General features: G+C 36.7%; 1 protein-coding gene across 2 annotated transcripts in view; it reads right to left on the reverse strand.

The window, feature by feature from the left end:
• CCDC150 (coiled-coil domain containing 150) overlaps nucleotides 1-17,952 on the reverse strand; it is a gene marked incomplete at both ends in the record, with an annotated part of 72,818 nt that extends 54,866 nt beyond the window's left edge. For both annotated transcript variants that reach the window (XM_080720000.1, XM_080720001.1), the window contains 7 exons: nucleotides 6,036-6,079; nucleotides 6,609-6,738; nucleotides 8,109-8,225; nucleotides 15,100-15,168; nucleotides 17,137-17,315; nucleotides 17,432-17,652; nucleotides 17,795-17,952. In XM_080720000.1, coding sequence (XP_080576126.1) covers nucleotides 6,036-6,079; nucleotides 6,609-6,738; nucleotides 8,109-8,225; nucleotides 15,100-15,168; nucleotides 17,137-17,315; nucleotides 17,432-17,652; nucleotides 17,795-17,952 — 918 coding nt within the window. The remainder of the gene's footprint in view (nucleotides 1-6,035; nucleotides 6,080-6,608; nucleotides 6,739-8,108; nucleotides 8,226-15,099; nucleotides 15,169-17,136; nucleotides 17,316-17,431; nucleotides 17,653-17,794) is intronic.
• Nucleotides 17,953-18,206: the final 254 nt, after the last annotated feature.

Consider the following 18,206-nt stretch of genomic DNA (forward strand, 5'->3'; position numbering starts at 1 on the left):
GTGTGTATGTTATAATTTTTTAAAAGAGTCTTAATATCTTCAACTCCCAAACTTCTCTTATACAAGTTATTTATTAAAACTATTACAAAACAAGATACCATTATATACCTATTACAATGGCACAAATCCAGAACACTGAAAGCACCAAATGCTGGTGAGGACAGAGGAGAGCAGCAAACATTCTTTCATTGCTTGTAGGGATGTAAAATGATAGAGCCAATTGGAAAGACGTTTTACAATGTTTTGCAAAACTAAAAATATTATTACAATATGATTCAGCAATCATGCTTTTTGGTATTTACACAAAGAAGTTGAAAACTTGTGTCCTAATAAAAATCTTCCCATATTTTTATATTAGATATTTACAGCTGCTTTATTTTAATTGCCCAAAGTTAGAAGCAATCAAGATGTCTTTCAGTAAGTTAATAAATTGTGGTATATCCAGATAATGAAGTATTATTCAGTATGAAAAAGAAATGAACTATAAAGCCATTAAAACATATAAGCAAAACTTAAATGTATACCAAGTGAGACAAGTCAGTCTAAAATGACTACACGTTGTATGATTCCAATCATATGACATTCTGGAAAAGAGAAATTTATGTAGACAGTAAAAAGATTAGTGGTTGTCAGGGGTTGGGGGAGTAGGGCAATTTGGTAAAGCATAAAGGATTTTAATGGCATTGAAAATACTCAGTATATGATAATAGCGAGTACATGTCATTACGTATTAGACAAGTAGAAAATACAAGTCCAACTCTGAATAATAAGGTGGAGCCTTATTATTATATCAAGGTAGAGCCATCGCTTGTAATAATGTACCACTCTTGTGGGGAATGTTGATAATAAGGCAGGTTATGTATGTACAGGGGTAGAAGGGTATATGGGAAATCATTGTACCTTCTGTTCAATTTTGCTATGAATCTAAAACTGCTTTAAAATATGGTTTATCCTAAAAACTGCTTATTAAATGTATTCTCCTATTGGGGTTCCAAAATCAAAGAATTTGCCTAAAACCATGACCTAAATATTTACTAGTATTCTTATATCAAGAAAATTCTACTAAGATTAAATATTTATCTTCTATTACATATTTTTTCCTGTTAGCAGTAAGATATTACAATTTCATAGAAACACATTCAAGGATGAATTTTGGAAATTTTTCTTTTGTTTTTTGTTTTTTGGTACTGGAAATTGAACCAATAGGCATTCTACTTCTGAGCTATACCTCCCAACCCCTTTTAAATCTTTTTATTTTAAAATCTAGTCTTCCTAAATTGCTGAGGCTTGCCTCAAACCTTCAATCCTTCTGTCTCAGCCTCCTAAGTACTAAGATTATAGGTATGTACTACCAGGCCCAGCACATCCAAGGATTTTTAAAAATATAAGTCAAGATATATTCATCAGAGTATCTGGGGCCAGGAGTGGTGGTGCATGCTTGTAATCCCAGCATTCGGGAGGCTGAGACCAGAGGATCGCGGTTCGTGGACAGCCTCAGCTACTTAGTAAGGCCCTCTGCAACTCAGTGAGACCTGGTTTCAAAATAAAGAATAAAAAATAGGGACTTCCGGGAAGATGGCGACCGAGAAAAGTGGGGCTTAAGAGCCCCGATAACAACCAATCTCTATTACCACAAAATCAGTGCCTTTCATAGCCAGAAAACACCATCACCAGAGAAACAAAAAAATCACCAGCCCCAGAGAGGAGGGGGTCTCATAACAGAGCTCAGAGCCACAGAGGAGATACTCCAGCCTCACAGCCGAGGACGTGGCAGCAGCGCCTTACTGCCGGTGGCAGCGGCGAGTTCACCGGACGGCTACGGCTACAGACCAATGCACTCAACAGCCCACCAGTCTCCAGAGAGGAGCGGCGGACAGCGAGTCGAGGTGAGCCACTGTGGAAGAGCCCAGACAGTGAGCCGAGGTGAGCCGCTGTGGAAGAGCCCAGCAGGATTCGGCAGATTTTTCGGCGCAGGGAGCATCTAAAGCTCCCAGTGGCTGGGCTCAGCACACGCTGCAGGGACTCAGAGAAGAGTTCAAAAACAGAGAAGAAATATGCCAGCCTCACGGTCGAGAGCGTAGCAGTGGCGCCATATTGCCACCAGCGGCAGCGGCAGCAGCAGCGAATTCACCGAGTCCACTATAGCTCCATCTGCGTATTCAACAACAGTGAGTCAAATTGTGGGCCCCAGAGGAGAAATCCCAGTACTGACTCCCAGGGACTTGACCCAGTGGGGGAGTGGCGGTTGGCAGAGATATCACACCATAGGAGAACGCCCAACCTGGCACCCCCCATAGTCTAAAGCAGCCTCTATTGACTCCCTGGGTATGAGACTTTGTGATACAACCCAGTAAAGGAGTAGTGGTGACTGAGATACCACAGACTCGAGATCCAGAGCACCTTAAGTGAAGTCGTAGTGACCCAAGGGAAGAACCCAGAGAAGGCACAAACTTCCGAAATCATGGGAAAGAGGAATAATACTAGAGCAATGAACGCCCACAATCCCACAACATCAGAACCCGATAAAACATTTTCAGAGATTTCTAGAAGATCAAATCAGGAAAATAACTGTAGAAATAATAGAGGTGTTTCGAAAAGAATTCAGAGAGAGCCAAAAAGAGATAAAGGATGCAATTAATGAAGTAAAGGCCTCAATTCAAAGTACAAACAACCAATTAGACCACATGGAGAATAGAATCTTGCTCTTAGAAGATGAGCAATCCAAAAATGAATGCATAGTTTCTAATCTAGAAAAAAATATCCGACAGCAGGAATCTGACATTGAAGAAATATGGGCCCATTTTAAGAGAGCTAACCTAAGAATAATTGGAATAGAGGAGGGAAAAGAAGGTGAAACCAAAGGGATCAACAATCTCTTCAAGGAAGTAATAGCAGAAAATTTTCCAAACATAGAGCAAGAGGTCGATACACAGGTCCAGGAAACTTATAGAACTCCCTTTAGACAGGATCGGAGAAAAGGATCCCCACGCCACATCATTGTCAAAATGACCAATGTGGAAGCCAAGAAGAGAATCTTAAAGGCAACAAAAACAAAGGGCCAAGTAACCAATTAGAATCACTCCAGACTTCCCAAACCAAGTCATGAGAGCCAGAAGGGCTTGGAGTAAAATATTCCAAACTCTGAAAGAAAACAACTTCCAGCCAAAAATTTCCTACCCAGCAAAACTTTCTATCAAATTAGATGGAGAAATAAGAAGCTTCCATGACAAACAGAAACTGAAGGAATTTATGTCTTCAAAACCAGCACTAGAGAAAATACTCAAAGAGATTAACTACAAAGAAGAAATAGGTAACACATACCAGAACCAGAGAAACAAGATTTTCTATCCAACGGACAACTAAGATTGGTTATCTGTGGAGATTCATTATTTATGTTAGTATCTCTAAATTGTATTGTTTGCTTTTATTGTTAATTTTTAGGATTTCTAGTTGGAATATTAATATATCTTCAGATATAGCATTTGGAAATATTTTATCCCATTCTATCAGTAACTTTTAACTCTGTTTACATTTTCTTTGGATATACAATATTTTATTTTTTAGGGAGTTTGTATACCCTTTTGTTGCCTGTGCCATTGAAATCATATCCAAGAAATCACTGCCAATTTCAATGTTGTGAGGTTTTATGACCCAGATTTTCTTCTAAAAGTTTATAGTATTAAGATTTATATTTAGGTCTTTTATCTATTTTGAGTTAATATTTGTATATGGGATTAGGTAAGGGTCCAATTTTATTCTTTTCCATGTAATTATTATTTTTCAACAATATTTAGTTAAAAGATTATTATTTCTACCACCAAATGTTCCTGGAAACCTTGTCAAAAATAACTTGACAATATATGGAAGAATGTATCTCTAGGCTTGTATTTAACTCCAATGGTTTATATATCTGCCTTTAGAACAGTACTACACTGTTTCAATTATTGTAGCTTTATATGGTTTGAAATCAGAAAATATGTATCTTCTAGCTTTGTTCTTTTTCAAGATCGTTTTGGGTATCTAGAGTCCATATTACATATTAGGATAGATTTTTTCTTAAAAATAAATATATAAACATGATAGTTTCACCTTAAAAAAAAGAAAAAAATATTCTCTGGTAAGAAAGAAAGCAAAAAGAAATATTAAAATGTTATCTTTAAGTTATCAAAAGCTTGGTATCAGACAAATGAAACTGTTATGTGAGATCATTTTTAATTTTGGATAAATTGCTATAATACTAGATGTCAACCACTAAGCCAAGCATGGGAAGGAGGGATGGGAGGGAATGGGGTGGGGATTGGGATTGGGTGGGGGCTGACTGGGTGATATGTGCATGTATGTCTACAAAAGTTTTTTGAATCCCACTATGATGTATGAATACAGTGCACCAATTAAAAAAAAATAGGGCAGGGGGTGTAGCTTGGAGGTCGAATGCCCCTGGGTTCCATCCCCAGACCCGAAAAAAAAAAGAAAAAAAAAAGAGTATCTGGGGGAAGAACTAAAAACTAAAGTATGTATGCTCTGGGAAAAAAACATAAAACTATATTATTTCACTGAGACAAAACAAAAAACAAACAAACAAACAAAAACACCTGACAGCAGTGTGAGTTGTGGTCTAGACTTTCCCTAACAGCTCTTTAGTAGGAATGGGGAGGGACAAAGTGTGAATTCTCTCACTACAGAGAAAACTTTTATATTTTCCTATAGGAAGAATTTAAAGAAAGATAAATACTATATGACACAGGATGAGATCGCATCTAGAAAACTTTTTCCAAATGGAATCTACACACCATAATATTAATTTTAAGATAATATTTAAATGTAGTATATTTAAAGTATATATAAAAGTAGTTATTTTCCATTTTTTAAAAATTCAGAAGCTAAGGAGAAAATGGGTGATAGGAGGAACTCTAGACAAAGAAGGAGACACTATAGATAAATAAGGTGGCCTAATTGTGGAGGATGGGAGGGGGAAGAGGGAAATCCCCCAATGTACATATCAAAGTCAATCACTAAGCCAAACATGAGAAGGAAGGAGGGGGGAAATAGGGTGGGAATTGGGAAGGGCTAATTGGGTGATGTGTACATGTACGCCTCTACCATCTTGTATTCTATTAAAATGTACAACAACAATGCACCAATAAAAAAAATTTAAAAAGTAAAAAATAAATTATGATAAAATAAATATAACATGATATATTATTAATAATATATATTAATATAATATTAATAAATATAACATGATATAATATTATCCGAATTTATTTTTTTGTGGTACTGGGGATAGAACCCTGGGCATTATACCTCTGAGCTACACCCCCAGTCCTATTTTTTAGTCTATCTGTTTTTGAAACAGGGTCTCACTGAGTTGTGAAGGGCTTCGCTAAGTAGTTGAGGTGTTCACGAGATTATAAGCATGCTCTACCATGCCTGGCCTATCATTCTAATTATTTTTAAGAGTTTACTTTAGTGGCATTACATTCATTTGCACTGTTGTTGTATAATTATATTTCTTACATTGTATTAAAAGTTTTTCTTTTAAAAATTAAAAACACAAATGTCTCAGTATTTTTGCCAATTCTTTCTTTCTTTCTTTCTTTCTTTCTTTCTTTCTTTCTTTCTTTCTTTCTTTCTTTCTTTCTTTTTTTGTGGTGCTGGAGATTGAACCCAGGGGCATTCTATCTCTGAGCTACCCCCCAGCCTAATTTTTTTATTCTTTATTTTGAAGCAGGGTCTCACTAAGTAGCAAAGGCTAGCCACGAACCCAGATGCTCCTGTCTCAGCCTCCCAAGTACTGGGATTACAAACTTGCACCACCACGCCCAGCTCCAATATACTTTTTCAAACTATAATAACCTACATAAAATGATTAGTTAGTTTTTAATGCCTAGCATTAACCTAAACATACAACTAATTTATGTGACATTTTTTCCTAAGATTTTTAGGAGAATCAGGACTGTAAACCAACACAAAGGAGAAAATGTGGCTTAGGACAGAGAGAAGAGACCCTCTGTACTCTAGAACAAAAAACTTACCTTATTTTCTTCTACCAACTTAGAAATTAGGTCATCTCTAGAAACTAAAAACAAAAAAGTCCACATAACTATAATAATCATAACAACACGTTGAAATCCTACAGTACTTTTCCCTGAAAGCTTTAATTTTCTTAGTCAATATTTCGTGGAAATAAGAAGAATCCAAGTATTTTATACTTTAATAGGCTGAAAATTAAGTTATAAAGTTATATTAAAAAAAAAACTAGTCCACAGTCGTTTTCAGCAGTAAATGGGATCACAGTTAGCTCAATGCAGAGAAAATAAGTCTCTGAAAGATTTTAAACCAGGGAGGATCTGGTTTAAAAGTGATCTCTCTCTCTAAAAAAAAGTGATCTCTCTACAGTTTTCTGTTAGATCACTCTCAATTTTTATTTTATTGCCAAGTTTATTTTTGTTTCAGTGCTATAGGTATAAAGGAAATCAGCAAATTTTCACATTCGGGACTGTAGGAAATTCCAGTAACACTGGCTACCTTAAGAATTTGGACTTTAGGAGTTTTTGCATGAAATCTCAAAACACAAACATAAGTGTGATTTCTAACATCTTTCATACTTAGATCAGACTTGAGCTGTGAGGTAACCATCTCCAAATCTCCTTTTTTTTGTTGCTCCTGTGCCAGTAGTTCTTGGGTGGTCTGTATAGAACTGCGTAAGGCCATGCAGTTTTGCTGCAAAATGTGCACCTGAAATTGTATAAGAAAAACTCCTTTTCTGTAAAGATTTCTAATCAATGACCTTATAGAACATGTAGAAGGTAGAATTTCCAAGGTTGAATTTCTGAGGGGAAAATATGTCTAAAGGCCACAGTTAAAATCTCAACAGAAGGCAGTGCCCTATAGCAGTGCCGTCCAGTAGACTCTTCAACACAATTGTCACTAGCCACAGTGGCTACGGAGCACACAAAATGTGGCCAAAGTGAGAGAGAAACTGTGTGTGTGTGTGTGTGTGTGTGTGTGTGTGTGTGTGTGTGTGACTGGAAATTGAACCCAGAGGCATTCTCCATCTAAGCTAAGCCCCCAGCCCCCGTTTTTTTTTTTTTTTTTTTTTTTTTGGAAAGATTTTGTAAGGTTGATCAGATCCTCCCTACTTACTGAGGCTGTCCTCAAACCTGCAATTCTCCTGTCTCAGCCTCCCAAGTACTGGTATTACAGGCATGTACCACCACACCAGGCTCCAATCTTTAGTTTTATTTCATTTTAACTAATTTAAGTTTAAAGATCTACCATATTAGCAGCAAAAAAAGAATCATTTAAAATTCTTTAAGTAGAATCCTTTTTATAATTCAGCTATAGCAGTCACTGGTTAAAATAATTAAGATTATGTAACCTGATTACAAGTATTAAAAAAATTAAAGTAATAATTGCTATGGGAAGTTAGAATTTAAAGTATTCTAAATTACGTATGCAGGTACTCAAACATCTCAATGGACATAATGTACATACACGAATTTACAAAGATAACCAATGTGTTGAACATGAGAAGGAGGGGAGGGAGAGTGTGTGATGGGAACTGTGGAAGGGCCAAGCGCTGTGTGTGGGTATGCCTCTATCACCCTGCACTTCATTATGATGTATGATTAAAATGCACCAATAAAAATAAATAAATAATGATAATTAAAAATCAGCAGTGCAAATATCTTCATGATTGTTTTGCTTATTAATATTCATTCCTTCGTGCAAGTGTTAGTTCAGTTTAGTATTTATCTTCTATCTAGGTCACATACATATAGTACAAGATCAGAGCAATAAGCCACGCATGGTGGTGCAGGCCTATAATCCCAGTACTGGGAGGCTGAGATAGGAAGATTGCAGGTTTGACACCAGCCTCAGCAATTTAGCAAGATTATGTTTCAAAATTAAAAGGGGTGGAGTATATCTTGGAAGTAGAACACCACTGGGTTTAATCCCCAGTACCAAAACAAACAAACCAATATACTAAATAAAAGTATATCACAAATCTACATGAAATTAGCAAAATTATGGTTATATAAATATCAGGTTCTCATTTTTTGGTTACATTTTCCTTACATGAATAAGGAGAGGACATCTTCTACCTGTTTCCGTTCCACCTCCACTGTTGATCCCATTTCTTGTATTTTGAGCAGCATGGCTGATCCAGATTTCTCAAGAGAGTCCCTGAAATGCTTCTCCTGAGCCAGCTCTCTCCTTAGCTAAAGAACAACACTGTAGTTAGGTAAAACTAAATGAACATAGCAATTTAACAAAGATCAAGGTTACCATGGAAAGTTTACCATACATGCTAGCTCAACCCCAAATATTCTTCATTAATTTATGAGTTCTCAAAAACATGCTTATTTCTCCCGAATGGAGAGCATTCTAAGAAACTAGCATCAAGCTGGGCCTGGCAGCCATAGGAGGCTGAGACAGGAGGATCACAAGTTCAAAGCCAGCCTCAGGAACTTAGCAAGAACCTCAGCAACTTACTGAGACTCTATTTCAAAACAGAAAACAAACAATAGGACTAGGGGTATACCCAGAGGTACAATGCCTCTGGGTCGAATCCCTTGCACAAATAAAATAGAATAAAACAAAATAAAGCTAAAGGCTACAGTCAAATTTGTTATGTGTTGCCCTCATCTCCATACTGTTTAAGTCTGTTTCCCAAATTGGGGATTAAGATCCATTAGAGTAAGCTGCAAGCACCACTTAGAAAAAAAGAAAAAGAGTAGAGTAGAATGAAAGAAATTAGCAAAGTGCATAGCAGAGCAAGTAGTAAGGATAAATACTGCTTTATAAAATGTTTGCATATATGTACCTGTGTACAGTGTTGTAACGTAAAATAAGTGTCTCCCAATGGATTATTGCAAAAATATTTGAAAAACACTAGTATCATATTTTAATAGGTATTTTCTATATGTCTGTATTTTCTAGCTATAGTTTAACTCTTATATTTTGATTTATTCACATATATATTTACCCTCTAGTGTTATAAATATGCCTCTAAAAGCTATTTTAATTCTGTTTCAGAATTTAAATGTCTAAACAACTAATCCAACAACTGTTAAGTAGCAGATAAGACTATCATTTGAGGATGCAGGTACTATGATATTGTGACATAATATAAAATATATATTTGGTCTCTGCCCCTGGCTCCTGGCACACAGCTCCTAAAACCCTTAGAATTGCCAGTTAGGGGTCTCTTTCATATTCTAATGAGGTCGAGATGACTGGTGGCCCTAACATAGACTCAGGATAGTGGAACACCTGCAGGTGCCTGGAGGATGGTGTTAGGAGAAAAGATGGAAGCTTGACACCTTTGCCCACACACCTAGCCCTAACCATCTTTCCCTGGCTGGTCATCTGTACTCTGTATAACACAGTTGAAGTACCCCTATCTGAAAATTCTTGGGACAAGAAGTGCTTCAAATTTCAGACTTGTATTTCAGAAATATTTGCCCTTACTGTAGTGTAGACATTCTATTCTGACTTTTTGAGCACTAACATGATACTCAATAAATTTTGGATTTTGGAATATTTCAAAGTTTGGATGTTACTATGAAAGATGCTCAACCAGTATCCTTAAAGTAAATTGGTAAAGATAAGAAAAGATTTTCCTTGAGTTCTGTAAACTACTTTAGCATTCATTGGACCCAAGGAAGCAGTCATGGGAACCCAGATTTACAGGTGGTTGCTCAGAAGCACAGGTCACAACCTAGGGCTTGCGCCTGGCACCTGAAGTGAAGGGTGGGCCCTTAACCTGTGATATCTGATACTATCTTCAAGTAGATATCTGACAGAGAATCAGAATGGAGATGTAGGACACTCAGCTGCTGTCCACTGAAGAATAGAATTGCTTGGTGTACGGAGAGAAATCCTCATACATCTGGTGTCAGAAGTGTTATATTGAGTGGTTTGTGAGAATAGAAAAATACACTTTGGGTTTTTCCTATTTCTTAGTTATAATGACCTTATTTCTGTCTGCAAATAACTATAAATGAATCAGATAAAGTATAAAGAAGATTAAGAGCCTCATTTATTACAAATATATTCTTTGCAACTCAAAGTAGAAATTACAGAGAATGCTATTCCTTTGATGGTGTGAAACTGTAGAGATTTTATTTTTAAACCACAAGGAAAATGGTGTAAAAGTATACTTTATAATTATCCTCTAAAAATAGATATATATTTCAAATGTTTTCCCTATTGATGATATGTTTTATAATTAAAAATCAGTTTTTAAAAACGAAATAGGTGACAATTTTGCTGGCATAAACTTGTTACAAGATTTTTGGAAATACTCTGATTGCCTGCCTGCCTGCCTGCCTGCCTGCCTTCCTTCCTTCCTTCCTTTCTTTTTTGGTGGTACTGGGGTTCCTGGGAACCCTTCTACCTCTGGGCTACACTCCCAGACCTATTTTATATAAATTTTTAAATTTGGAAACAGGGTCTCTTAAGCCAGCACGTGTGGCTTTGAACCTGTATGATCCTGATCCTTTTGTCTCCGCCTCCCAACCGTGGGGATTACAAACGTGGTGTGCCACCACGCCTGGCAATACTCTGATTTTCTTAATTGCATTTCTGAAACTGGGCATGGAGGCTTTTCAAAGTTTCACTATTATAAATAATATTCTGCTGAATACGCTTATAAGTAAAATTTTTATTACTTTTCTGGTTATTTCTTTAGTATTAATTCCTACAAAAAGAATCATAAGGTTGGCCGGGCGAGTGGTGCATGCTTGTAATCCCCACACTTGGGAGGCGGAGACAGGAGGATTGCGCAGGTTCGAAGCCAGCCTCTCTGGCTTAAGAGACCCTGTTTACAAATTAAAAAAATATATTAAAAAATAGGTCTGGGAGCCGGGTGTGGTGGCGCACGCTTGTAATCCCCGCACTTGGGAGGCTGAGACAGGAGGATCGCACAGGTTCGAAGCCAGCCTCAGCTACTTAGTGAGGCTCTCAGCTACTTAGTGAGACCCTGTTTCCAAAATAAAATATAAATGGGTCTGGGAGTATAGCCTGGAGGTAGAAAGCCTCTGGGTTCCACCCCCAGTACCACCAAAAATATAAAAAATAAAAAATAGGTCTGGGAGTATAGCCCGGAGAAGGGTTTCATCCCCAGTACTAAGAAAAAAAAAAATTCACAAGGCTAAAGGTATAAATACTTTTTAGACCTTTAAAACATATTATAATTTTCTTTCCATTATTAACTTCCTATTAGTATTTGAATAAATCTCATCAATACTACATATTATATTTTCTTTCTCAATAAGTGAAAAGCAACATCTTAATATTTTTTCATGTTTTGATTTCTAGATTTCTAGTGAGATTAAAATCTACTATGAGTGTGTTACTGGAGATGGAACCCAGGGGCCTTCTACCTCCAGGCTATACTTCCGGACCTATTTTATGTTTTATTTGGAAACAGGGTCTCACTATGTTGCTGAGAGCCTCACTAAGTAGCTGAGCCTGGTTTTGAACCTGCATGATCCTCCTGTCTCATCCTTCCAAATACTGAGATTACAAGCGTGCGCCAACATGCCCGGCTATTTATGTCAGTTTAAGTTTTTCAAAAGGAAAAATTATTAACTTTTGTCTAGTTATGTTTTATTTATTGTTCTTTTTATATAAAGAAGTTTTAAATTCTCATGTGGCCAATTGAACTCCATATAATTTGCTTCTCTTTTTTCAAGTTTAGAAATTCCTTTTTCTTCATTAACAACTTAAATATTACAATCTTACACAAGAGTAAGTCAGAGCTTTTGTTTTTGGCCTTTATTTTTAGGTTTTAGTATCAGACTATAATCAACATGTAGAGTATCTTAATAAACTCTTCTAAGCTCTGAATCAATTGATATAATATGATTTGCTCGAGATAGAATTTGTGAAATCTAATTTATATTTTAGTTGCATCAGTGTCAAAGTGATCGTTAAGTGGGAACCCATGAAGAAAGAGCAGCTTTTAACAACAAATGGTGTGAAGGGATGAGTATGTGGAACACAGGGCATTTGTTCAATCTATAGTTCACCTATTAAATATTTCACTATTTTTACTGGTTTTTATTATTCCTGTTATATAGGCTGAAAGAAGTTAGCCTGTGTTTGAAAGAATGGTAACTTTTGTGAAGCAGTATCTGTAATCATTTTCCACATGCTTACACATATAATGTATAGAAGTATTTTATATGAAAAAGAACATTTGATTGAGGGCAATTACTCAATCTGCTTAATGTTTATCAGATCCAAATTTTACATAAATTTATATTACATATGTGTCATATTTATTATTTCTTTGGAAGCTACATATTACATTCAACCTGTCTGCATAAAGTCTTCTGTCATGGGATAAACAGTGTCTGTTTAAAGTTTTTTTGTTGAAGTCCAGTGTGGACTTTATAGTGCAATTATATTTGAAGACTGGGATTTTAAGATATGATTACATTAAAAGGAAACCATTAGATAAGCTCTAATCCAATATTAATGGTGCCTTTATAAAAAAAATTTAGATACAGAGACACCAGGGAGGCATGCACACAGAGAAAAGATAAGAAGGTGGCCTCTGAAAGCCAACGAGAGACCCAGGAGACCACTGACACCTCCATCTTGGACTTTCAGCCACTATGAGACATAAATTTCTGTTGAAGTCACCCAGTCTGTGGGATTTTATTATGGTAGCCCAGCAAAGGAATCCACACATCACATACCCTCAAAATGCCTGTTTGACTTAGTAAGATCCTTTTGTAGGTCCTTGAGAGAGTTCAATGAAAATTCAAGTTAATAACTTCCTCAATTTAAAAAAGTTAAGTGGCAACACATGATGAAAGAGTAGCTTTTTGCAACAAAAGGTGTGAAGGGATGAGTATGTGGAACACAGGGCATTTTTAGGGCTATAAATTATTATGTATGATACTGTAATGGTAGGTACATAGCATTATATATTTGTAAAAACTCACAAAACTATACAGCACAAGTGAATTTCAATACAAATTATGGAGTTTAAATGATGAATCAATACTGGTTCATCATACCTAACAAAAGTATCACACAATAGTAGATGTTAATAATAGGGGGAACTGCTGGGTGGCATAGCCTGCACCTGTAATCCCTGTACTTGGGAGGCTTAGAAAGGAGAATCACAGCTCTGAGGACAGTCTTAGCAATGTAGTGAGACTTTCAGCAACCTGGTGAGACCCTATTTCAAAACAAAATATAAAAAGGGCTGGGCGTGTAGGTCAGAGGTAAAATGCCCCTGGGTTTAATGTCTAGTAATACACACACACACACACACACACACACACACACACACACACACACACGGCGAGGTCCTGTGGAAGTAGAGAAAAGGGAAAATAGGAATTCTGTTTTCTCTACAATTACTTTTATTCTTTTCTTCCTTCTCTTCCTTTTTTTCCTCCTCCTCTTTTTTGGTACTGGGGATTGAACTCAGGGGCACTCTACCATTAAACTACATCCCCTGCCCTTTTTAAAATCTTACCTTGGAACAAGGCCTCACTAGGTTGCTGAGGCTGATCTTGAACTTGCAATCCTGCCTGAGTCCCCAGGCAGTAGGAATGATAGACATGTACCGTTGTGCCCAGCTCTGAACAATTTTTGATAAACCTAAAACTACTATAAAACATAGTCTATTAAGATATCTAAAAATAAGCATTCTAAATATAGTCATTCTTGCTGGGCGTGGTGGCACACGCTTGTAATCCCAGCATTCGGGAGGCTGAGACCAGAGGATTGCTATTTGCGGACAGCCTCAGCTACTTAGTGAGGCCCTCTGCAACTTAGTGAGACCCTGTTTCAAAATAAAGAATAAAAAATAGGGCGGGGGGTGTAGCTCAGAGGTCAAATGTTCAAGGGTTCCATCCCCAGACCCGCCAATACACACACACACACACACACACACACACACACACACACACACATAAACAGTCATATATATATATATATATATATATATATATATATATATACAGTCATTCTAACAGTAATTAATGGTAAATAAAATTTTATATGTAAGATAATTTTGAAAACAGCAATGTTTACCATCTTAAGCACTATAATTTATATATCATGGGAGGACTGGGATTTGAACCGAGGCGTGTTCTACCTCTGAGCTACACTCCCACCCCTCTTTATTTTAAAGCAGGGTCTAAGTTGCTGAGAGCCTTGCTAAATTGCTGAGGGTGGCTATAAGCCTGCAATCCTCCTGTTTCAGCCTCCTCAGTCCTAGGATTACAGGCATGTGCCACCACTCCCACCTGCAATTTATAATATTTAAAAAATGTTTTTGATGAGACATTTCCTAAAATGTGTGTCTATGTATGAAAAAATCTTTTAAATATAATGTGGCCCTTTGATTTGGACTAATGTCAATTTTTCTGTCAAGGAATACTGAGGTTTTAAGGCTCTTGTCAGAGTTAGTAATTCCTTACTCTTCTGTTTTCAGCTGAAATTTTTAGTTCATCAGCTATAATTCTCTAAACTTAGGTGGCTTATTAGATGCTTTTTTTTTATAGCTGTGCATGGTGACACACACTAGTAATCCCAGTACTTGAGAGGCTGGGACAGGAGGATCATAGGTTAGCAATAGCTTCAGCTACTTAGTGAGGCCCTCTGTGACTTAATGAGATTCTGTCTCAAAACAAAGAATAATAATAGCTGGGGTATATCTTGGAGGTAGAATGCCCTTGTACTTAATCCCCAGTACCTAAACACAAATCTTTTATTTTAAACACAATTTTAGATTAAAAGGGTTTTGCATGAAGATGTCCACTTGAGTGTAGTAGTATATGGACAATCACACAAATATGAGCCACTCCACACGGTAACTCTTTCCCTGCTAGCTCAGAAGGCATTTATTTTTTGTTCCTAATTTCATGGCAGTGTTGATGCAAAGGGAAGTTTATGTCACTTAAGGGCAGGTACTTTTACTTGAAATTACACCTGATATACTTTGTCTTTCTTCTACAAATCATATTTTCTTCTTCAAAGGATTCTTATCATTTGTTGTACTTTCTTGATTTCTCCTCTGAAATTCTAACACCTCTTCCACCCTCCAGCCTCTTCTTGTCTTACCTCCTGAATTTTAAGGTTCATTTTACGTTTTGTGGTCTTTAGTTCCTCTTCAATAATAGCTGCATTCTTCTAAAAGTAGAAGAAAAGTTAAATTACAGGAAGAAATTATCTATAGGTTTATTAGTTCAACTCTAGGCTTTTTCCTAGAAACCTATAAATGCTACATCTCTAATCCTTTTTACTTTTTATTTTTTGAAATAGGGTCTCACTAAGTTTCTTAGGGGGCCTCTAACCTGAGATTTTCCTGAATCAGCTTCCCAAGAATTGGGATTACAAATGTGTACCATCACACCTGGATATACATGCTATTTTTAATGTAGTTATAAATACTCCTTGCCGGGCATGGTGGCGCATGCTTGTAATCCCCGCGCTTGGGAGGCAAAGACAGGAGGATCGTGCAAGTTTGTAGCCAGCTGCGCACACTGGCTTAGGAGACCCTGTTTCCAAATAAAAATGTAAAAATAGGTCTGGGAGTGTAGCCCGGAGGTAGAAGGGCTTCCAGGAACCCCAGTACCACCAATAAATAAATAAGTAAATAAATAAATACTCCTTATTCTAAGTATGAAGTAATTACAACAAGATATTTTAAAGTTATTTCATTACTTCATTCATGGTATCTATCATTTCATTTTCTAGATCATAAACAGTGCTTATTCACACCCATCTCATGTAAGATTCAATAATCAGAGAACACCCTGGTAATTTATAGCTCTTCGGATATATTCCTACTCTTTTAAGATCTATTTATTCTAGCTTTGAATTATTCATGCTTAGGAATTGAAGATAAAAAACCAGCTGTTGTTGTTATTATTATTTATTATTATTATTATTATTATTTTATTAGCATCACAATTCTGATGTAAAATCTCAGGGTTGTTATTGCCTTCTTTCCTACCTTTAATATCTATTTGATACCACATTCTAGAATGTCTTTCTTCACAAAATATCTTTTTCAAAATGCCATAACCAAGTGCGTTGGTGGTATAGTGGTGAACATAGCTGCCTTCCAAAATGCCACAACCCTAGGTTAGACACACTTAGGCTTATAACTCAATTATTACATAGTTATCCCTACCTCCAATCTCCTCTTTCCATAATTAAAACTACATAAAAATCCCAATTTAGTTTTCCTTGTTTTAATTTGTCACTTCTATATAAATCTTAATCATTCCCCACAGGATCCGGCCAACTGCTTATCATTCGTAATTTTGAGATACTACAATGTGATCCCTAAATGAATACCCAACTTATTTCACACAAGTGAATTCTCACTCCTAACAAGCTAGTTTATATATTTCACCCTAGCTATACCTAGTGGGAAGATTTAGGTTCAAATTTGAGTTAGAGGAACAAGTCAAGCACATGGTAATCTTGAACAAGTAACTTCTTTTAGATTCCAGGATTTTTATTGTTAAAAATAGGGACAATAAATGCCATACTTCTTAAGGGCTTGCAAAGCAGTATGTTGAATATCTACTATGTTGCCTGGTCCATTAGAGGAGAACAATACTGTTAGTTTCTTTTCCTAGTAGTTCCTAATTCTTTGCTACCTGTATTGTGGCTTCTTGAAATGTCATTACCCCTTCATTTTGCCTTGTAAAGGTTCAGATCTTTTTGAAACCTATCTAATTTATACTAGATAAGACTTTCTCACCCTCTCAACTGTGCCTAAACACAGAGCCCTTTTTCTGCAATATTCACCTATTGTCCTATGATGTCCTATGACTTTTCCTACACTCTTAGTTTTCCCTATTTATCATGCTATGCCTTGTTCTCCCAACTAGCATTGTAAGCTCTTGAAGAGCACAAGCTTTACCTCATAACTCTGGACACTACTGTCCCTTGTACAGGGTAAAGGTCCCAGCAACAATAAGCCACTGGCAGTGCATAGCAGCTTTTGTTACCAATGCAGAAAAATGCTTAGTACCAAGGATCCTCACATCAACATCAATTATTTTTAAGTCAATTTTATGGGTCTGTTGTCTCCTGCAGTAATACATAGTAGTGAGTTTGTATGTTAGAACTCTAGATGCAAACCTTTGTTTCTGAGGCAATTTCCAAAGTGGCAGTCAACCTTTGCACTTCGTCTTGTGCCTTGTCCTCTTCCTCTTTTACATCTTTCAGTTGCTGGCGCAAATTTATAACTTCAAGATGCAACAGCTTCAGGTCCTTGGAATGTTCCTCCTGGATTTCACTCAGTCGATCCTTCAGAAAAGCTATGGGACAGGACAGGAAGGGCATTGGGCAGTAGAAAGGAGGTGAGTAAGGAAAAATTATTAAATATATCAAGTCCCCAAAAGGACCCAATATCTGATGATTCTCCTCTCTATACCTGTTTTCTGTGGATTCAAATCCTTTTCAGTTTGTAGGCGAAAGATGTTCATCTTCAAGGAATGGATGAGGCTCTCCAGATGACACATTCGGTTTACTAGAAACTCACAGTTCCTCCATAAGATATCTGTTTTTCCTGGACAAATAACTTCATTTTGAATAGAAGTAATGACTTTCTGGCTGGCAGGGTCTTCTAAACAGTTTGAAGTTTCTGGTTGACCTCTGGACAAAGATCCCAATATAAAAATAGTATGCAATACTGTTTGCAGTATGGTAATAGCCTTTCTAATAAGAATAGTAATTATAGTGATGACAACAACATAGTGGAATAGAAGGCACTTAACGCTCCCTCCACTCACATTACCTTTTATCACCATAGTTCAACATTATTAGGTCATCCCTCAGAGAACTGGTCTGTTCTTCTACTATTCTCATCCTTTGCTGAAGGACTGTGAACGTTTCAGATGCTGTAGCTTTGATGTGGGTTGGAGAGAGAACTGGCCTACACATTGTAGTTTCCATATGTACCTAAGATTAAAGTAACAATATTAGTGGGGTTGGTTCTGTTATTTTTCAAAACAGTCACTGCCCCTTCCTGTGGAAGGATTGAGTATCACTGTCCTGTTGAATGCAGAAATGGCCGTGTGTCCTGCTTTGGTCAATTAAATGCGAGTAAAAGCTGTAAGAATTAACTTGTTCATCAACTTTCTTTTCCCTCCTCCATGAAACAGTAACATCCCATACAGGACCTGCTCAAGTGTCAGGATTCCCAAATG

This window comes from Muscardinus avellanarius, assembly GCF_963383645.1.
Source record: "Muscardinus avellanarius genome assembly, chromosome: 2".
Classification (NCBI taxonomy): Eukaryota; Metazoa; Chordata; class Mammalia; order Rodentia; family Gliridae; genus Muscardinus; species Muscardinus avellanarius.